At 37.7% G+C, this 22,255-nt stretch overlaps 2 protein-coding genes across 3 annotated transcripts in view; one reads left to right on the plus strand and one right to left on the minus strand.

Moving 5' to 3' along the window:
• Window positions 1–5,940, plus strand: part of UBR1 (ubiquitin protein ligase E3 component n-recognin 1) — a 61,124-nt gene extending 55,184 nt beyond the window's left edge. For both annotated transcript variants that reach the window (XM_064713850.1, XM_064713852.1), the window contains exons 43-47: window positions 1,178–1,234; window positions 1,719–1,796; window positions 2,448–2,618; window positions 2,769–2,870; window positions 3,319–5,940. In XM_064713850.1, coding sequence (XP_064569920.1) covers window positions 1,178–1,234; window positions 1,719–1,796; window positions 2,448–2,618; window positions 2,769–2,870; window positions 3,319–3,460 — 550 coding nt within the window. In that variant the 3' untranslated portion in view covers window positions 3,461–5,940. The remainder of the gene's footprint in view (window positions 1–1,177; window positions 1,235–1,718; window positions 1,797–2,447; window positions 2,619–2,768; window positions 2,871–3,318) is intronic.
• A 4,646-nt stretch (window positions 5,941–10,586) lies between these two features.
• On the minus strand, window positions 10,587–16,748 carry LOC135448804 (photoreceptor outer segment membrane glycoprotein 2). Its single transcript, XM_064715066.1, has 3 exons — window positions 16,168–16,748; window positions 12,256–12,502; window positions 10,587–10,853 (listed from the first exon to the last, which is right to left on the minus strand). The coding sequence occupies exons 1-3, from the start codon at window positions 16,746–16,748 to the stop codon at window positions 10,587–10,589; spliced, it is 1,095 nt and encodes a 364-aa protein (XP_064571136.1).
• Between the last annotated feature and the right edge of the window lie 5,507 nt (window positions 16,749–22,255).

Here is a 22,255-nt window from a genome sequence, read left to right on the forward strand (position 1 = left end):
AATGATTATTCCTGGTTCTTGGCAGAATTCTCTGACTCACATTAGCTTTTACTTCATTGTTGTTTGGTTGGGTTTTTTAACCTCTAGTTGTTTTAATCTTTGTGGTCTAGATTTCTTCAATTTAGGGACATTACATTTTGAACTATTGATTTCCAACAGTCCATATAGCTGACCTAAACAGTTCCCTACATACAGTTTTATTATTATCAGTTCCATTTGTAGTGTATATTATTACATATAAATTTATAGATTCGTTTTTACAAGTAAACTATTAAATGATTTTTTTTTACTTGTTCTTACATATTTGCTTAAAGACATAGAAGTTTTTCTAAGAGAACACAAAAAATATGATGCTTGTGAACATGGGGAAAGATCACTAGAAGCAGGATTAACAAATAGTTACTGTGCTATAGAAAAAGAGGTTTCAAGTAGGAGGCTGCGTATTTAACATAATAGTAACAGTTGCCAAATCATCATGCAGGTTCCCATATGTTTTTTCACAGATTCTTATTTCAGAAGGCTGAATTTGATGATTGTTGAGAAATGTGTTAAATGAAGCATACTAGATTGACCATCTGTTGCAGTTCTTTCTCCCTTCTCTCTTTTTTTTTTTTTTTTGGTAGAAATAACTGAAAAGACATCTTAAACATATCAGTTCCTCTCTTCTGTAGCTGGCCACTACCTGCCATTTTTTTGATACACACATTTGGCCATTCTAAGCAATTATGTAATAAACCATTGTAAGATAGGCATTAGGTGATGGTTATTTAATAAAAGCAGCAAATATTTTTCTGTTAGAATGCACAGTATTTATTTCTGCTGTATCTTCTAGCATATGTATTTCAAAAGGTGCTGTGTATTGTAGCCCTCATTGAGGAACTGAGTATGTCTGAAGACTACTTGTGTTGTTTAACTCTGTGTAAATCTAGTGGTTTTATGTGCATGATGGTATTTTTAAGTCTTTTTTCACATAGATTTTTCCTCCCGTATGCAAAACATTCTCCTGATGAAAACTATTAAAAAACACCCCTGTTTTTATCTTGCAAAGTTTTAGGTAGAGCTGTCAGTGCTTTTTATCAGTGTTTTGTGTTTGCTTATCACTTAATAGTTTAATTTAATGAACCTAAATGTATATTTTTATCAAATACTGTAATGTGCAAATGTTTGTTTGAAATAGGTGGTGTGCTGATCCAGTGGTGTTAAGTTGTTTGAAAGGGAAAAGCATTGCAATAAGGTAAGCTTGTTGTTGTTTTTTTCTTCTGGTTTTGACTTAAAACACTTGAAAGAATGAAATGTTTATTGTGGGCAAGTCAGAGACTTCATGTTTTATTCCTTCTGCCCTACTGCTAGAAGTACATTTCTCTTTAAATCTCTTGTTTATTATTCCTCAAACATTGACCCTTTATTGAGATTGTACAACATTGTTAGACAAGTAATCTGTCCTGCTCTAGGAAAGACCAAAAGCTAACTGAAATAGGAAATGTCTTCATACCTGTATGTTATATGTGAAATTTAAGTTCAGCACCTTTGCTGGAATATAGAAATGTTGAAGCTCCCATGTGGAGCATCTCATTTGGGATTCCGGGACTGAAGAATTGCTCTAGAATTGTAGACTTCTGCAGAAATGACCAAAAGCTTAGCAGGAGTTTGTGGTTATTTAGTCCATTGTTTGCTTTGATCTTTTTTATTCTCATAATACTTCTATTCCATTTACCCAGGTATCCTAGGAAAAGAAATCATTTAATAGAGCTTCCTGAAGACTACAGTTGCCTTCTGAATCAAGCCTCTCAGTTTAGGTAAGATGTGGCATATTTAGTTGTTTTCTTAGGTGTTTTGTCGCTTTTAGTGAATTTTAGATTCTTGCAGTTACTGTAACTGGTATTGAAAGAATACAGAAATTATTTTATAGTGAAGGCGTTGTTATGGTTATACTGACCTGTACTAGCACCTGTTCCTTTTAAATGTGAAGCACAACAGCTTGCTAAATGAAGTCACTTGTGTTTGATAAGGCAGCATATAAAATTTTTATAGCTTAGTCTGTTGGTCACTTTTCTCCTGCGGAATGTGCATTTGGTTTGGCCATAAGCCCAAAAATTATTTTTGCACTGGACGCAACAAGCTCAGATGATGGCACTGTTTTTTGCCAAGAAGTGTGAATCATAGGATAATTGAGGTCAGAAGGGACTTCTGTTGATCATCTAGTTCAACCTCCTACTCAAAGGAGACATCTTGCAGATAATTATTTCATTGTGTGAAAATACAACATGAGGAGGCAGATATGTTATTTGATTGGGATATAATATGTCTTAGGCTTTTGTTTGTGATTTGGGGTTTTAAATTGGTTGGATAGGTCTTTTTGGGGTTTTCTTAAGGAACATTAACCTTTAGTTAAAATTTCTTTTAAAGTTTTGGTTTCTGCTGTGACATGCTGGTTACGCTTCTTTTAGATGCCCACGGTCTTCTGATGATGAACAAAAGCACCCAGTATTGTGTTTATTCTGTGGGGCAATGCTGTGTTCCCAGAACACTTGCTGTCAGGAGCTGGTGAATGGGGAGGAGCTGGGAGCCTGTACTTCTCATGCTCTTCAGTGTGGAGCTGGAGTCTGCATGTTTCTCAAGTAAGTAGCCAGAAGTCACAACATTGTCAAAGCGTTTGATTCTTTTTGTCTGAGATAAAGAAACAATACTTTGACATCAATTATAGCTCACCAGAAAGGGAAGATCCTGATTGGAGTTGTATTTTAAATGTAGCTATTCTTTTCTTTAAGAATCAGGGAATGCAAAGTTGTCCTCATTGAAGGTAAAACCAGGGGCTGCTTATATCCTGCACCCTATTTGGATGAATATGGAGAAACAGATCCAGGTCTGACGTAAGTAAATGCCTGACTTCCTATCTCTCCATTTTTATCTTTTTTTCCTTCTTATACTCATTGGACAACACATTCTTCTGGCTAGTGTGTACAACACTGTATGTAATGCATATCTTGACCTGGGGAACTGATGGCAGTTTCCAGTCAGAAGTGGGTAGTTTATAATGAGAAAATACACTTTTTTAGTACTGTTAAACTTTCTTACTTGTCTCAAGAATGCTTTGTATGCATTTCATCAGAAACATATGAGAACTGCCGTTGCTGAAATATCATCACAGAAATGGCAGTCATTGCTTGTCACAAGTAGAGATATTTTTGCACTTCCAATAGACTTGTTTGGAATTTAATTAGTATTTTATTAGTCTAGAGTTAATGTTAGCCTATTAATTGGACAGTTTGTCAGTTGCTATTCTGATATGCTAACTGGTTGTTCTCTTGTCCTCTGAAGAAGAGGAAATCCCCTGCACTTATGTCAGGAGCGTTACCGGAAGCTCCACCTGCTGTGGCAGCAGCACTGCATCATAGAGGAGATTGCCAGGAGCCAAGAAACAAATCAGATCTTCTTTGGATTCAACTGGCAGCTGCTCTGAGTCTCTTGATTTTAGGGAAAACTCTGACCTGTGGCAATGCTTTGGAAAAGGAAAGGAAGGTGGCAGTAAAAAAATCTACTCAAGTGGTTTCTGTAGTTCAGACAATTAATTGATGGATTCTCTAGGTTGGATGTATCACTGATGCATTGGAACAGAAACTCGTATCACATATTTTCCTCTTTTTTCCTTTCCAAAAAAAGGAAAATCACATTCTGTAATTATTACTGAACCAGAAATATTTCCATTTTTTTCAGAAGTTCAGATTATTTTATGTGTTTTCATGAGGACAGTTCCCAAATGCTGTTTTTCAGAGCACACACCACACTTGTCTCTTCCATGACTTGAGAACATATGTAAATGGTGTTGCCAAGAAAAAGCCTCCTTTACTTCTTCTTGGGTTCTTTTCCCAAGCTTAGTGAAGCTTTAAATAGATTGAGATCATATTGGAGTGGAAGTGGTGCAAGGTCTTTAGTCACCTGCAGCAACAGGTAAAATAAAAAATAAATTTTACAGAAAAAGCTTGTATTCAGATATACCTTGGGATTTAATGAAGAATTTTCATTGATGAATTCTTTAAATGAGAAGTGTGGAATAGAAAGTGCATGGAGGAATTACCATCTTGCTTGTTGCATCAAAAAATTAAGTCTGTGCTTTTTGCATTGCCAGAACTGCACTTTATCTAATGAAATTATCCTCCATTAGTGTATATCATAAGAGGTCTGGGGCTTCACCATTTGCCTAGGTTGTGGTTAGTTTTACTTCTTTTACAGTTTATCTCCTGAGGCCTTCCCCAAGAATCGAAAGAGAAAATACTGCAGGTATGTAGTTGCAGTGTAGCTCTGTAAGCTACCGAGCCAGAGATCTCAGTGAAGGAAACAGCCTTCAAAGCTGCCTCTGGACTTAAATCAAGGCCCAAAACCAGCAAGTTTTAGAATCAGAAATAAGTTTGCCCTTATCTAAGGGATTTTCTGCTCGTTATCCTCTGTCACTGTTGTTTGAGCATGTTTTGGAGTCTGCATAAATGAAATTGTGTGTTTTGGGAGGCATGTTCAGTGGTTCAGTGCCAGGTAGAGCAGAAAAGGGAAGAAAAGGTGGCTAAATCTGTCTCTTTGCCCTTCAGTAGTTAATAGCACATTGTGATTGAACTCTCTCTCAATGATATGTGATTGTGCTTCAGTTCTAAATGTTTGTTGTTCTGTTTTCTGAATTTCAGCCGTAATATAAATGAAAGAATTTGTAATGTGATGGATAAAAACTCTTTCACATGGAAATGGCATCTCCTGAGAAAGTTTGAAGTTGTCACTATCCTTCATTTCCCTGCCCCTTTGCTATTTGTAGATTCTTTGGTGCCATTTAAATCAGGCTTTCAAGGGGACTTTTTCAAATTAATGTCTGAATGTTTTTGTGTGATTTCTTTTTTGTTTTGTTTTCTTTTCCCACAATTACGTGAGAGATAGTAGAATCACAATTAATGATTTAGATTTAAATACCATTCTTCTGGGTTTTTAAAAAATGTTTTTTGAGTATGTATGTATGAGTGCACTGCACAGCACCATAATGAATCTAAATATGGAATACCAATGATCTCAAACATTGTTCTGGTTTCAAATACTTTTTAAAAACTTCTGCTGTAATCCTTGCCCAGTGATATAAAAAGTTGGCTTTGATATATTTTCCAGGTATTCTCTTTCTTGAAATTAAGACCATTCTCCTTATTTTGATTCTGTCAGATTTTAAACCTGAATATTAAACTCTTAGAAGACAAATGTTAATGCTGTTAGTCTTCTCTAAAACATGTTGGAAACACATGCTGAGTTTAGAACAGTTGTCATGAAAACTTGCATGCGCTGGTGATTTTTATATCATCAAAACACTGCTTACAAACAAAAATATTGAATTAAGACTGGCAAATGCCTCATTGGTACCAAACCTGTATTCTCTTACTGTTTCCCTCTGATATTTACATATTCAGTTATCAAGACCTTTCAGTTATCTTGCACTTCACTGATACAAAATTTCCATTATCCAGTATACAGTGAGATCACTTTATTTTGTTTTCTGTCTGAACTGTAGTATACAAGGACAGGAGCTGGTAAGAGCAAGTGAACTTCTTTAAAGCTCTGGAAATCTCTTTGTACTTAAAGAAGTGGGAGAGGAAAGTTGAGTCTACATTTGCACATACTAATTTAGCAAATGGGCTCCCCTATAGTTCACTGACTAGCATGGTCATCTTTCATTTCATAAATTACTATGCAGTTTTGTTCACTGTGAGTATAATCTGTATTTAGTGACTGCAAGATGCTTATGCCACTTATTTCTGTTCCATCCAAGCTGACAGAAGTTATTTGATAATGCACATACTGGTATCTTAAATTGCAAAAATGTAAATTTGAAACTTGTATAATGTTCTTGTGCTTTTGAAATAAAATATCTTGTATATGTATATTTAAAAAAAAAAGGAAATAAAGTAACTTCTTGTAGATTATTCAGTTTTTATTTGGAGGCACTTTGGCACCGCACAGTTCATTTTACCAAGTGTGTTATAGTGGTGTCTGTCAGTATGGGAAAGGAGAAGAGCTGGAAAATGGTTGGTAAACTGTCAGTTATCCATGTAGGCTGTATCTTGGTCATACTGTAAGGAATGGTAGGATGCCTTTTCTTATGTAAAGATACGCTCCATGTGAAACCTGTCCTGGTATTTTACAGATGCAAATTCCTACACTGTCTATATAAATTTTTAAAAGAAGTTAAAAGTACAGAATTGAATAGTTATATGCCCTGAAACTGATCTAGTTGAGTGCATCTGGTTTTGTATCTTCTTGAAGAACTGGCTGTACTGTTTGGCAGATACTCAGTCTCTAGAAAGGGAAACTTTATGGTGCTGGTCTCATGTGCTGCCTGATACATACTGCAAAAAAAAAAAAGTGACTTATTATAGACCTAAGCAAGCAGTCAAGACATCTTTTACATAGATATGGCCAGTACTTCTTGCTCTTAAAGTTACAGGCTGCTGGTTGTCATCATGTTCTCACTGCTTTGTTCAAGCTTTGGGGGCACCATTTGGGTGTTAATGATGTTGCTCTTTATGCTTATTCTCAGTAAATGGTTTTTAGGAACTGATTTCCTGAAAAGGTGAAAGGTAGAGGTAGATAGGTTGAAATCTACTAACAAAAATTTTCTGAAGAAAATTAGAAGAGGAATCCTGTTAATTAAGGGAAAAAAGAAAAGACACAGCAGTATTTCTTGTGTAATAAAAATCTCAATGTACAAAGTTATGTAGAGGAGTATTTTCGCTATTATATGCTCTGCATTATGGTTGAAATCCACTTATTTTCTAGACAACAACCTTGAATAATCTCCAATGTAAACTATTCAGATTCATAATACAGCCTCTATGCTGTTACTTAGATTCTTCTAACCTATTACTTGACAAGGTGTTCAAAGATTTTATCAAAAATAGAAGTAGTTTAATTTCTGTGGCACAATCTCTTCTCTTTGTTTTTATCAGTCTTTTCCAGGTAGGCTAAATTGGAAGGTTCACACAAGAAAAAATGGCTAATAATGAAAATCCACTTCCTTACATGTGTCTCAAATCTAGTTGTTTCTAATCCTAGCTACATTTCTCTGAAGTTGGTTTCAGTACAGTCAAAATCATTCACGAAAGTGAAGTTATGTAAAGGAAATTTGCATTGAAGGAGAGCAAGCTGAAATTCCAAGAGGTGATATGTATGTGGTTTTGTGTAACCATGAGTAAGAGACCAGGTACAGAGTTAAACATGAGACATTGAAATGGGACCTGACTTTTGTTTTTGCTGTTCATGAGATCAGTGTCAAAAAGGAGTATAGTTTGTTCTGTATAAGTACAGGTTGTCAAACAACTTAGAGTCCATCAGACTTAATTTTAGATTTCTAGGCTTTATGCTTGAGTGAATGAGCTGCAGCAAAATGTTGTGAAGCACAAAGTGGGGACTGTGGATTTCATGATCATTTCAAGTCCTTGCTGTATTTGTGAAGATGTGTTGTTAGCCTTTCTCAGAAGATTGCAGAACTTCATCTCCTCCTTAATTGTGCCTGAAATTTAATATTGGCCTCTTTGGGTACAAGAATTGAGATGTTCATCCCAAGGTGATGAAGATCTGCTTGAACTAGTTCATTCAAGTTCCTGCTTGAACTATGTTCATTTTAACAAAATCCTAGATGTGCTGCATGTTTATATTTCGTACTATTTTTTCTCTGTGATCAACATAGAGCAAGTGTTTTCAGTGGCAATGTGCAAGCTTTTAAGGAAGAGCATAGTACATGCAGTTTCTAAAGAAACTCTCATTGTGCCTTCATCAGAAACTGAACATTACATTGTTTATTTTAATTTTTAAATTAATAACTTGATAAAGAAGACAGTTTTATGCATAGGTAAGTTCCTTACTCTGGAATTTTCTGTATTGTTATAAATTTTGGCTGGATTAGGCATTAGTAACAAATAGGATAACAAGTGTCCCCTGAATCGTATTTATTTCTGTATCTGAGCAGATGCCCTGGCTTAAAGGCTTGGCTCACTAATGCCATCTCTGTCTTTATGAATTACGGAGAGTTAAAGATGGGGTCTATGCTGCTGCCTGAGTTTGTTTCCTTGATCCAGTGCCTCTGGTGTTAAATACTGCAGGAAACCTAAACGGTCATGACAGGTGCTATAAAGGAAGCTGGGATATGTTCTGAGGAAATCAGTAAATACAAAGCAAAGAAGAAAGCATTTATTAACAAAAGTAAATTTTATCCTGATACTGTGAAGTGAGCTATTATCTTTTTGTAATGTATCCCTATCGGTGGAGACTCTGAATGCCTAGACAGGATAGGAATTAGCAGTCTAATGACTTAGTGATTACTGGTAATAGGTCAGACAAGGACTGTTGCCTGTGAGATGTATGCTGAAAGTCAGCTAATTTCAAAACCAGTCACATTCCACTGCTGCAGTTTAGCTGAGAGACAAAGTTTAATGTGTTAAATGCTGCTGAATCTTTTACGGTAAAATGTGTTTTGTTCATATGCAAGTAAATTATCTGTGTGGGGGCCAGAGAAAATTGTATAGCTGGATACTTACACCTCTGCTCTTTGTGGTAGTGTGTTACAGCTGCTGCTGGATGGCATTTTTTTGTCTTGACAGAGAAGCTGAGGCTGGCTCATCAGTTCACTCCTCGTTCCAAATCTGTTTTTTCAGAGCAGACTCTTGACAAACCCATTAACTAGAAAGCTATCAAATGAGTAAGCTTACGGTTCTTATAATTCTACAAGCTTTAGTTATTGAGGTCTAGGACTGTTGTACCAAAAATAGAATAAAATTGTGTTGAGGAAGTGACTGCTATTGACTGACACAGGTAACACTTGGCATACTTATCTGAAAAAAATTACACTGCATTTAAAGAAAAACATGCAAAATCTGATTAGTTAGCAATACAAGGAGTGTCTTTTCCCTGATCCCTCAAGGAACCACAACTTTCTGCATTCATTTTTTCCAGCCTGTATCATCAGCTAATTATAGAGCTGCTGGTAAGTACTTCTGGCTTCCAGAAATGGCTGAAGGAATTACACACCAGTTAAGTTTTAATCACCCACTGGGCAAAGTGATTGCAATGAAGACAAGAAGTAGGCATACAGGTAAGTGCAGTGCAAAGGGGAGAATTAACAGTTCTTGTAGAAAGAAGTCTCAGTTTATAAATCTAGTTCTTTGAAGGTGTTTTAACATACTTAAGTGTAGGCCTATCATGTTAGGCAGTGAAGGAATTACAGTTGAAATTATGGTCATGCATATAGACTCCTGGAATTACACTACAGATTATTGCATTGCACAATTTATTTACAATATATCCTTATAGTATAATTTTTGCTTTTTCTCATGGGATACAACAGTATTTAGGTAGAGAAATTTTTACTGTTATTTTGCACAGTTTCAAAAGCAGGAATGGTTTTATTTAAAATATTTCAGTGATAAAATTTTGTTTACTTGATTATCTAAAGAATGCACTCACAGCAGTAACGTGTAAAATATTTCATTTGGTCTTTCCACCTCTTGTTTTTTATTGGTACTTTTCTCCTGCTGACTCTTAATGATCAGTTACAGTCCTAGGGCATCCTATAACTTCAGGTGTTTTGTGCATTGAAGGCTTTCACTCCATGCATTGACAGAGCTCCTGGGGACTGTAGCAGGGGCATGATGTGCAAGCTGTCAGTCTGTCTGCCTTCATTGATTACAAACCTCTTACTTTCCCACCCCTGGATCAGTGTGCTAAGTACTTTTGAAACTAGGAGCTTTCAAGCATCTAGGATCATCAGCGTTTGTTTCGTAGAAAGTATCTACTTGTTTTTAAACTTGTGCTATCACATGCTAATTGGAAGTTTAAATACCCCTGCACAAGCCAGCAGTTTTCTTAAGCAGAGAACTCCTCTCAGTTGTACTCTGACTTTCAGGGAAGTGGGACAACTAGCATTCTCTAAACTGTTGGAGGGGAAAGTGAAAAGGTACTTCAGACATTTTGGGAAAAACAAGTGAAATACTTTTGTGGTAACTTTTATTGACTTCACCTGAATTTCATATACATGGTGGATTCTTGTAGGCTGTCATATATGTATATTTTTGTTAAAATTTCCCCTTTACTAACTTGCACCAGCAGAATCTTCACTTCAGGTTTTGTCTTCTTTTTTATAAATAAGCTTTTTATCCAGTGTAATAATTTCTTTTATGATTTCCCTGCTCCTGAGATTTTATAGGTGTAATGACATCTTTGGTTCCTAGTCAACTAATCTGTATGTTTGTATGTGTACTCACCTTGTCTGAAATATTTGCTTGTGCATAATGATTACTGTGATGCATTCAGACCATGATAGAAGTCTCTAAGTAAAGTAGAGAAAGTGGGGGAGATTCCAGAAATTTCTTGCAGTGTTGAGAATCAGGAATTTTACAAGTAAAAACACATCCATCCAAAGAAGTATCAGCATTTTTGGAGCTGTCACCAGTCTGGTTTGTTCAATTTACTAGTTTTTCTACTTTTTTTTTCCCCACCAGATAAAATCTGGTGCCTGTAGGACTGTAATAGAGCAAAGCTACACTTGTGATGTCATTTCTTGGAAGATTTGCCTACCTAGCTGCAGGGATAGATTTTGTTGTAATATTAGTTTTGTCACAGTCTGTGTTTTGAACATTAATGTTGGGGTCGTTCATGCCTGAGACAGTGGAGATCTGGTTGGCTTTGCCGAGATTCTTAATGATGCTGATGTTGTATTTGGCAGTTTCCACAAAACTGTTTTCTAGTAACCAACCATCTGATTCGCCCTCCAGATCCCCTAGCAGAAGGACATTCTTCATGGCTGTCTGCAGGTACCGGACACCAATGAGTACAGAGAGCTGTAAGAAACAGTTCATGGTTAAACAGCTGAAATTGCAGCCTGTGCTATCGCTCAGTTTTCTGACTTGTGTGTTTACAGGCCTCCTAACTGTGTAAAGCAGACAGACTTTATCCTAACAATATGTCTAACCACTTTTCCAGTTAATTACATTTTAAAAGAAAGATAGCAGGGAGAGATGGATTGATTCTCTCTTCATTCTTCAGGTAGCAATCCTCCTTGCATATAAATACCTAGAATTACTCGTGAACCTTGTGGCCTCAGAGACTGCAACTAACTGATGTCAAATGGATGATCAACTAATGGATCCATCAGTCACTAGGAAAGAAAAAACTGTAGTATGTTAATTTCAGTGGATTTTTTTTTCCACTGACATTGATTAAATCAGTATTTCTTCTGAGGAGGTTTAATCATTCCCTTGTAAGCCATATGTGTCAAGCATGCCAAGGCATGAAAATTAAGAAGGATGGCAGAGGCTGAAGTCTAAGCTTAGGAAAAAGTTCCACTTTCATTGTTCTGTTGGAATCAGGATCAGCTTGTCAATATTTAAGGGAACACAGAGAGCTGCCTCACAGCTTTTCACATGCTTCAGGTTATTTCTGCCACCACAACCCCTCCTAGAACTGCCTGAGGACTGTTGTGAGCTACTTAAATTACAATGTTAATATTTATGTAATAAATAGAGCAATAGTCAGAAAACTAAAACATGCTAAAAAGGTAAGAAAACTGTATTGGATCCTGTGCCATTGGGCAGTCCTTTACTCGCAGATGACAACATCTAGAGAGCTCTTCCTTACAGACGTCAGCAGGAACACTGCAGCTTTGCAGGCGTGTAGCTTGCCTGCGATGTGCTTATTTTGATTGCATAACCAGCAGCCCAGTCTGCTTCTAAAAGGATGATATGCCACGACTGCAAGTACTGTCTATATGGTGAAACTATGTAATATGAAAAGGAGGCTTTGAGATATTAATAAAATGCTCAATTTTAATTATAAACAAAATTAGTGCATTGAGCCAAAGACCTACTCATATTTTATATATTTCTTAAAACAGCACTCAGACCTTCTCACCAAATTTCCTTGAAGTTGTGTCACTGCATGTATCATCCTGTATCTGATCCCATAAATGCATCAGGGAAGGGATTATGCTATATTCTATTGAAAAAGCTTTATAAATTATATACATGGTTTCTGATAGTTCTTGTCCTCAACAAGATTTCCTTCTACTCTGTGGACTTTGGAAAAGTTGTCTTTGCTAAAAGAAATCCTTCAACATTCCTGAAGTGCTTGTGGCCTTTATACTGGATGCTGAGGCACTTCTCATGTGTTACACTGTCATTGTTTTTCATGCTGGAGAGACAGAAGACTTATTAATCCGATAAAGACCATTTTTATGAGACTTACCTCAAACAACCAAATAAGCAATGCTGCAATGCCAATGGATCTCATAATACCAGTGTAGTAATCCAGCAGGGCCTGTCTGCACCCCTTCATCCAGATATTGAGCTCCTCTGTGAGGAAATCGTAGTTGTAGTGAGCACTGTTGTTTGTCAGCTGGTACTGGATGCAGGGCCGTGGTGAGCTGGGATTGCAGCAGCTGAAGGGGACTCCATCCACCAAGAACTTCCCGTCAACGTTGCTCTTCAGGCGGCTGCAACAGGACAAAGTCTGGGCATTACAAACCTGGTGGCAGCAGCAGGCAGTGCCTGTGATTTTAGAATAACACAACTCTGTTGCAATGTAGGCCTCTCCAACATAACAAAAGGAAAATGAGGATATACTTTCAACTGGAAAAGTTGTTTACTGCAGGAACACTGAATATTGGATTTAAGTGTGGTGTAGGAGATGTTACCTTTTTAGGTATCTTTGTGCTGAATACTAAAGACAATTTTTGGACTTGTTTATCTTGGTGGAATTCTAATGGAAGTTATATCCCTGGAAATCCTGTATTTCACTACTTCTGGATTAATTTTTCAGCATAATCATTCCATGGGAGGATCCTAATACAAGGGATCCTAATACAAGAACAACTTTGTATGCCACAGGAAGCACTGGAAATCATCTGCTGGCCTTTTGCCACTGTACCCATTGCAAGGGCTGGTCCAGCACAGATTTTGAGACTAATTCACAAGGAAAATTCTACTTCTTGTAACTTCACTTTCTGTAACTTTAAGAAATGTATTTGTTGCTAAAAATACTCATTTCCCTCCTCTATAAGATCAGGTGGAAAACAAGTGGTGAAAGAAGAAAGATAAAGGGGAATAGGAAAAAAATCATAGGATGGGCAGAGAACACAGTCTTAAATTAACCAAGATTTTCTGGAAGATAAATGAATCTTTGGCATCTGTTTTCTTCCGAGAAAGAGATTTTCCAGAAACTGGACAGTATCTAAGGTGCTGAGAGACATACTCACACCTTGGGGAAGCAGCCTCTAAGCATGTATCTATTCTTATGCTTGGTGGAAAAGGCTGATTTCCTGAGACAGCCCTATGGGTGAAAACCATGTTCTGGTTTATCAAGTCCAGGCCATTTACCCATTGTAAGGGGACCGGAATACAGGATAGATAATTCCTCTTATATATACAGCATTCACTATTTGTCAACAGTAAATTTTCTAGTATTTTCCAAAACTTACTCATTTATTAATGTTTGCAAATAATATTTTTCTGTTCCAGTACAGCTGATCTAAATGAGAGGGAAGGAAATCATTAAAAGAAGCTCATTAGGTAAACAGAGCAGAAACACTGTGGTCCAGTGTTGACCTGGAATTTGGGACCTTCAAATGTAACACAAGTTGCTAGGAAGCTCAGTATTTGTGTCAGTGCTATGATGGCAGAAAAATTGCTTTTGTTTTATTGTTGTGAGCCCACTAAATACAACCTCCCTTTTTGTTTCTTCTTCTTTTCTTCCTCTAATTTGGGTTGTAGTGGGTTTTTTTTGTTTTACTTAAAATTCTCTCTAAAACATTTTCCTCAAAGTTGTTTCCAGGTAAACCAGGAAGTTCACCTGCCATTTCCTGCTCCAGTAAGGAGTGGCATAGGCATGAATTTTTCTCTATTTTCAAGTCTAAGCTTTTCATTTTGTTGCCACCATATCCCTGACTGAAGTGTGTGAGCCATGTTGTGGACATAGGCAAAACCAAGCACTGGAAGGGAAGGGAGCCAGAGAGGCACAAACCAGAGGGCTCCAATGTGGGAAGAGAAGAGAAAGTTCACAGAGGAGAGAAAGACTGGCACATTGTGAAAGGGAAGATCTTACCTGGGATGGCAAAAGGCCCTCCATGTTTCAAGGTATTATATATATTTAATGACCCCAATATAGTACAGCATTTAAGATGGTTGAAATACAATCTCTTAAACTCTTTTGATTTCAAGCATCAATTAAAACACTTTCTTTTGTTCTGGGAGTGGTATAAAGAGGAGTCCTTTCTACTGCCAACAGTAGCAGTTTTCAGACTTGGGTTATATCCTCCTGCCACTGTGTTTCCTCTGCTAGTGGCAAATTAAAAAAATATTTCATTTGTGTCTTGGGACAGTTAGAAGGGAAGACTTCAGTAAAAGAATTGGTGGAGCTACACGCTCACTGCTATTTGCTGTTGCAATTCAAAGTAGTTATGGTATTGTAAAGCAAATCTTTGCTTTTGAGCAAAGATGGTTTTTACCCAACCAAAGCAATGGTAGCATTGTACTGCTGTAAGCTCATGTTCCTACCATTCCCGCTGACTGTTTCCATGCCTTGTTAAATTGTGGTGTTGGCAAGAGATCTGTAGAAGGGGATTTTGCAGGAAGGTGAAAAGTTCAGTTTTGCAAAGCTTACATGTGAGTTCACAGTATGTCAGATCTCACCTGCTTTGCCTCTTCATCTACAAACTCCTGACACAGAGTACAAGTTGAAACCAAGAAAGACTTGGTTCCTTCTCCATCCTTTCAGAACATTACCAGCTGGGCTTTGCTTCCAAGTATTTCATATCAAATGTTTCACTAGTAGATTTTTGGAAGTCATGGTATAGTTTTGTTATACAGTACCAACTTGGATTCTGCCAGTCAAGATAAAATTAAGCAATCTATCCACAGCAAAAGACATTTACAAATTACTTTCCTCACACACATTTCACTGCCACCTTCTGCCTACATGGGGCAAAACCTAACTGACAGTGTATTCTCAAAACAATGGCAGAGCACAGAGGAGCCTGCAGAATAAAACACAACTTAATTAAAACCCTGGGTAAAACATTACTGTTTCTGCCTCTCTCACAGAAATAAAAGGAAGTATATTTTACTTTTGACCTCACACTAAGCTACTACTCCTAAATTCCCAGGGATGGTCTTTGTTGTCATGTCACTTTTCAGCATAGACCCAAGACTTGAAACAGCTCTGGTCAGTCTGTTCTGCGTGACACTTTCTAACTTCTCTCTCTTGAGAATGCCTGTATTGCCTTATTTCCACAGACAAGTGTCTTCTGTGTACTGATGCCCTCTTGTTTCTGTTCTCCTAGGTCCTGCCCTCTGGTATATTTGCAGCTCTCTATATATGCTTTGCTTATGCTGGCAGTTTCAAATTGCAAATTCTGTAAAATTAAGACCTTTGGCCTCCCTTTCTCTGGCTTTAAATTGTCACTGATTTTTGAGTTCAACAAAATGTAGCATTTACAAATGCCAGTCAAGCTCTTTCCATTTGTCTTTCCTGGGAATACGAAGCTACTACTCTCTTGTCAGTGAAGACCTTTTTCAGCTTTAGAAGAATTATTACAGACTGGATTGTTTACTTTTGTAAGTTTTAAATTTTTACCTTTTCTGTAAGTATTACCACTCTTCTTTTTGTGCATATAATTTCACAGTTGCTACATCATGTGAAGCACCACCAGCAGAAAGAAATGGGGGATTTTTGCTTTTTATGCAGTGTATGTGGTGTTTGGCAGTTTCTCACTTGTGAACGTACAGATTTGAACTCAGGATTGCAAAGTCTAATACCTTGAAGAAGAAGGGTCTTTCAGTGCTTAGAATTGACTGTGCAATGTACTGATAGTACAATCCTTTTTTTCTTACTGTTATCAGCTCACTACAAATGAAATTCAAAATTTGAGGTAGCTAATTCACCACACTGAAAAAGGAAATACATCTTTGCTTTGTTTAGCATCCCTAAAGGCCTAGCAAAGGGCAGCTTTTGATTATTGTGCATGTATTTAGCATATTTTGTGAGTAACCTGGTCATTCTACATTTTTAAAAATTATGATGCAAAGGTCCAGAAAAAAGGGCTTTCCAGTCCCAAAAGAGTTTTCCTTCTAGATTTTTTTGCTGTGACTGATAAATACTTACTCCAGAACCTCCTTGGAAGCCATATTCAGATACCGAGGAGATACCCACTGAATTTCAAACCAGTCTCTAAAGCCATTGTTTCCACAGCAACGGAATCCAATTTGTAACAAATCCACAGTTTTCTTTAAGAAACATCGCCCAGGTATGTCTGTGTCTTTATAGAACTTAATGGCATCCCTCAGTCCCAGATAGAGAGACTCTTCCAGCTCGTTCCTCATGGTGTAGCACATGAGAGCACCCACCAGGATGCAGAAGGTAAAACAGAAGGTACATACGATGTATGGCAGCATTACTAGTTTCCAGCGAGAGAACTTGTTTGCATCTGAGCAGTCATAGCAGATTTTGCCACCCAGAAAGTTGATGATACATGCTATGACCCCTACAGAGATCAGCATGTTGGGGACAGAGTTAATGTCCCCTTTTGCCATCACTTCATTGCGCTTCTTGATCTCTATTTTCAGAAAGAGGCCAAGACTGAAGAGAATGATCCCACTCACTACAGAAACCCAGTTGAGGATCCATAAGATCTGAGCCAATTTGTCCCTCTTGGTTTTGGTGAATTTGACTTTGAGGACAGCCATAGTCAGACACGCATTAGGACAAGAAGCGTAGGTCAAGGGAAGCTCATAAGCTGATTAGGAGCATGGATCCAAGGCGTGCAGTGGAAATCTGAAGAAGAGGGAGAGAGATTACTGTCTGTTTGACCAGGTATTTATAGAGCCTACAAAAGAACTTCCTGTTCAGCCTCACGCACTCTGAGTCCTGCCAAGGGAGTGCCCCCGTGAAATTTTTTTTTTAAGTGATTCACATTGTTACAAAATATAAGTAGTAATTTTTAATCGATGTAGTTGGTCCTTAGAACTAAGTGAATAGTATGAACAGAGACTCTGGATTCCTATGAATTTTTGTCAAGACCAGTTTTCTGTGCAGACCTGGTATCTAAAAGTGAACTGGCCCCCTGTTCTCCCAGCATCTTTCCCTTCTACTTGTTGCCTGTACTTTTTTTAACAATTGCAGGTATTTATCATTATTAGATTCCTGTGTTATGGTCAGGTTTGTGTTCAAAAGGTGAATAAACATATATACAGCCTTCTTTTTTTCTTTCCAGAAATCTTGCTTGTCTTGTTCCTTTGGCAACTTTCATTAGAGTGATGTTATATTGTAAAACTCAGCATTATATAATCATACGGTAATTTAATTCCAGTAATACAATGGCATTTATAAACAGTAAAATGCAATCCTGTAAATCTGGGGAAATAGAAAATATCATGCTGCTTATATATCTCTAAGTTAGTGGATGCTATTACTGAATAAAACTTGTATCAGCAAAAACAGCATGAAAAACACCTGGGGCAGACGAGCTGGACAGAAGTAGGGCTGCACTGACCCAGTAGAGGGTCCCCAGCTGCAGTGAAGCTTAGCATTGGATAAGCAGATTGTTGCAGAGTGCAGTTGGAAAAGGTAACAGAATCCCAGCATCTTCATGTGTTTACGTCAGAAGGAATCAGTTCAGTTTGTACAGGCAAGGAATAGGTTGTGTGATTCATATTAGGATATGGTTAAATATCTTCATACGCTAAGATTTTAAGGCCTGTGATATCTAATTAATTCAAGTTTCATTTATTTACTCCTGCATTTACAGAGAAAACCAATTCCTCTTAAAGCTATCCAGCTCTGTGTATCTTTTGTACAATACAGAGAATAGTGTGCAAAATGCACAGTATTTTTCCTTATCAGTCTATTTCCGGAGGTGTTGAGGCCAGCAGCTTTCTGAATTTTAAAGTTCAGAAACAGGGTCCTAATTGTAATGATTGTTAAGGTTGATTATTAATTATGACTGAATATTTATTGTGATCATATTGTGATAATCATATAAATGATAGACCTTACAGAAATGTCCAGAGAATAGTCATTTATAAAATTCCACCACTTACTTCACACCATTTTTCTCCAGTACTGTTCAGACCTCATTTGAAGGGATCATGCTCTGGTGGTACAGAATTAAGCCTCCCTGTGAGTTCAGCTGACAGCCTGAATAAGCCTGCTAAGCCTGGAGACTACCTTTGATTGCTTCACCAGTTAAGCAGTTTGTGACTTGACCTTAAATAACTGTAAATGATGGCTGCTAATAGATCTATTTGCCCCTGATGCCCAGGCCTCAGAGCTCACAACAGCGAGAATCTGTTGTGAAATTTACTGATTGCTGATACACAGCTCATGTTCAATGGCCAGCACACATGAATGCATCACTCGCTGTTCATTTCTGTGAAACACATGCAGATATTTGAACAATGCCTCAAAATTGTTCAGCACACATTTGGTTACAGTGTCACTGAAAACACCCTACTTGCTAAACATATTTAGTTTTACCATTTGGACAAAAGTTGTAAATAGTTCTACTCTACTTAAAATTAATCTACTCCAGAGGCATTGTTGCTTTTGGAAGATACAGATTTGAGACTTTGTCGTGTTCTAGCCGTAAAGAAATCTGAAGTTGAGTTCCATCAGCGGGGATACATTCAATCTCATGGAGCTATTCCATCCCCAATTTTCAGATGCCTGATGTTTAAAAAAAGTTAAAAACCTCCGTGCAAGAAAAATTCTCCTAGTAATTCCTTGTCTCCAGAAATTCTCATGAGGTATTCTTAGCTTCCTTTGTGAATTTTTAGTATTGTTGTAGGATCATATTTCACAGAATATTGACATTTATCTTACAGTGCTACCCACACCAGCAGCATAAGATCTGTGATTTCATGGAGTCCTAGTGCCAGATAAAGGGGTGGAATGACTGGTTGTTGTAGTTCAAAGGCCACTTGTTGACTGACCCTGGCTGTCACTGATATGCTTGGGATTGATCTTTGGGAGACACTACTTCTCATGAAATCCTGAGTGCATTGAGTCTGGGACAGAAGAGCAAGTGATCTATTCCATTCCTTGTTCCCAGCCTTCTACATGGATACTTATGTTAAGATTTTCACCTGTGCTAACAGTTTACTGAATTTATTTCTGATAATAAGACTCTCTTCACATCAGGAAGACTTTTATAAATGCATCATAACATTATTCTTTCCCTGTTTAACAAAGTATTGAATACATTTATCAGTGGAAGATCTATTGTAACACATGCACAGCTGTGCAGTATAATTTTTTGAGCACCATGAAGAAAGTTTTTCCAGCTGAAAGAGCTGAACTGCAATTATGAGCTAAAAATGTCAGTCTTGCTCTGCAACATGTGTCTGTTCTTCTCCAAGTCATAGTTGGCAGTGGGTTACTGTAAAGCCACAAATGCTCCCAGCATTTCAGTGGAAATAACGCCTCTGTCATAGTTGTTAAAAACCTGTGCATGTGAGCCACTGCAGAGTTAAGAATCATACACACACAGACATACTTTCCCCAGCTATGGGACAGTAAACTGGATTTATTCTATAAAGGGAGAAATACTTCTTTCAACAAAAGAAGACAAATAAATGTGGAAATCTTTCCCATACTATCAATACTGTTCTCAAGCTTTCTTTGTCTAATTAAAATTGATTTAACTTTAAACACAGCTTCCATCACCATACAATTTGCTTCCAAGATGTCGCCTGGCTGTTCCTTTGCTATCAAATTCCCCTAACTATATTGAAGAAGACATAACACAGCTATTTTTAATAATATTTACTTATTAGATACAAATTGCTCACAGAAATTTTGCAATTTTGTCATAAACAAGCTACATCTTACTGATTTTGCTAAAACCTGCTATTTAACTAAACATACATTGCCATTTGTGATATTATAAAAGAAACCACTAACCTGCTTCAGAGGACTGAACGGGATCTTGAAACTGGTAACTTGTTGAATTCAATGGAGAAAATACCTGAATTGGACATCCTGAGACTGGCTGAAATACTGATTTCCTGATGTTTCTGTAGTTGCTCTGTCTTCACACTGACTCACCAATGAAGATGGAGAAAACCACTTCAACTCTCCTGCCTGTGGTAATCTCTCCTTCATCTCTAATCGTAGGTAAGAGATTTATTTCAAGGTTCTTATGCCACCAGATTAAATCCTACAAAACAGGCCAATTAACTGAGTGTGAACTGAGATCTCACCAACAAAATGGTTTATAGGACTTTCTTTGACAGTTTTACCCTGCTGGAGATTTGGGCTAGTAAGCAACAGAACTGTTTTTCAGTACCTGCCAATGTCTTCAATAGCTCTTAACTTGTTTTTAACAATAAATATGCCTTCAAAGGACGGAAGAATGAGAATAATGAAACTTTGTGATTCTGTGGGAAGGGAAAATCTATCTTATGCAACTATTATTTATATCCATTATTATGCTCCTTACCCATCATTCTATACTTTGTTGCTTTGGATGCAATTTTCTGTTCTCTGTGCATTGAATGTGATTGTCCTAGAAAAGAATTCAAGTATCCAAGAGCAATTGGATCATCTGTATGATTCACGGTAGGTTCTGGCTTGGGAAGCTTTCCAGGTTCAAGAACATTCTAGTAGAAACCTCTGTCCTAGCCTCTTACCTAGCTCTATTCCAAACCAGAACAAAAGCAGAAGTGTCATGTCCTCTGGCATTTCTGAGCACAGCATGTAGCAATCTGTGGGACAGACGTGGCTGGTTTGAACCGGCAACAGTGGTGGCAACAAGCTGAGTCTGCAGCAGGGCTTGGTCAGGTTAGAGGTGATGTCAGTACCAGAACTGAATCCCTAAGCAGGAGCAGGTTTGAGCTGTAGGCTTGAGCTTAGCACAGCAGAGAGAGTTCAGTGGGCACATGACGAACTGCAAGAGACCCTGCACCAGGCACTGTAAATGTGTAGAAATATTCTCAGAAGCATAAACTGTCATCTCCTGGCTTATGATAAGCAATGAACCAGTAGCCTGATAGGACTGTGATAGTAACTCGGTGTTCTGGCAGTACCTGCTGCATCCTGCCTGTGTCTGAATGATTCAGAGCATCTGTGACACATCTGGGACCTGTTGGATCAACTGCATGTGGGCCACACAAATGCTTGCATATGATCAAATACACCCCAATAGCATTGAATTAATCCTGTGCACGAGTCATTCATGCTTTGGGTTTGCAGCACTCCTGCAGACCACAGGGAATATTTTAGATCTGTTCAAATGTGTTGGTTTGTGTACAGATTAACTCCACGGAAGTATATTCAAAGGTATAATGTATTCCTTGGGTATAGCACAAGCACACAAATGTACACATTTTGAGCTACTGTTCAGCTGGAATGTGATATATCAGACCTGACAAATGGCTGTACTACTTTCCTATGTTAAAAAAAAAGTTCACTTGTGACAATTGCACCCATCTGCAGAACTACAAACACGTTATCTCTGAGTGTTAGAAAATGTTACTGCCTCAGTTACCTCCTAGCAGCAAGCTGCACCTTCCCTGCGGCTGCTTTGCAACACAAACCATGCACTGGCATGCACAGAAGCAAAGCAGCAGCAGATGGCAGTGCTGCTGTATGAAGGCTTTTTGTACAATACAGAGCAAGAAGCTTTTTTTTTTCTTTCAGTTTGCATTAGAGATTAGAGGTCATTCACACAGCTAATGGAAACTCAAGAATGCCCCATTGTAAGAAATTACTTAAATCCAATTGTAATGCAGTTAGAGGCCAGTGCTACCTGCATTTTTTGTTCCATCTCATATTTGGAAATGGCTTCAGCTGCAAATGTAATATCAAAAGTTGAATTATTCAGGAATTAGTTCTGTGTCATGGCAGTTTATAATTAACCATGATGCACTTTCTTGCAGACCTTTGGGATGCCTGGATGAGCACAGAATAGTGTTTTGTAACTTGCAGGAGTACATGGGGGATTGCATCTGTCACCCGGTGGTATAGAAAGAGATCACACACTTTCCACATTGCTAATCATGTCACAGACCATCACTTCTTCATCACACTGCTCACTTTCCTGCTAGCAGTGGAGATTGCTGTGGATCCAAAACAGGTAAATTTAACAAATGTTTGCCCAATTGCTTACCTATTTAGTACCATTCATATATAAGTCCCCAGGCAAGGACAGATGTGTTACGAATCAGCTTAATGAAATAACTAGTTGGGATGTTGC

Source organism: Zonotrichia leucophrys, chromosome 5 (assembly GCF_028769735.1).
Source record: "Zonotrichia leucophrys gambelii isolate GWCS_2022_RI chromosome 5, RI_Zleu_2.0, whole genome shotgun sequence".
In the NCBI taxonomy this organism is placed as follows: domain Eukaryota; kingdom Metazoa; phylum Chordata; class Aves; order Passeriformes; family Passerellidae; genus Zonotrichia; species Zonotrichia leucophrys.

What these genes read in the sequence shown, in the direction of transcription:
- LOC135448804 (XM_064715066.1), bottom strand. Translation starts at nt 16,748, where the DNA reads ATGGCTGTCCTCAAAGTCAAATTCACCAAAACCAAGAGGGACAAATTG. An exon ending in GCTTCCAAGGAGGTTCTGGA is followed by an intron (nt 12,503 to 16,167) that starts GTAAGTATTTAT and finishes GTCCTGTTGCAG; the next exon opens with CCGCCTGAAGAGCAACGTTG. An exon ending in TGCTTATTTGGTTGTTTGAG is followed by an intron (nt 10,854 to 12,255) that starts GTAAGTCTCATA and finishes TGTTTCTTACAG; the next exon opens with CTCTCTGTACTCATTGGTGT.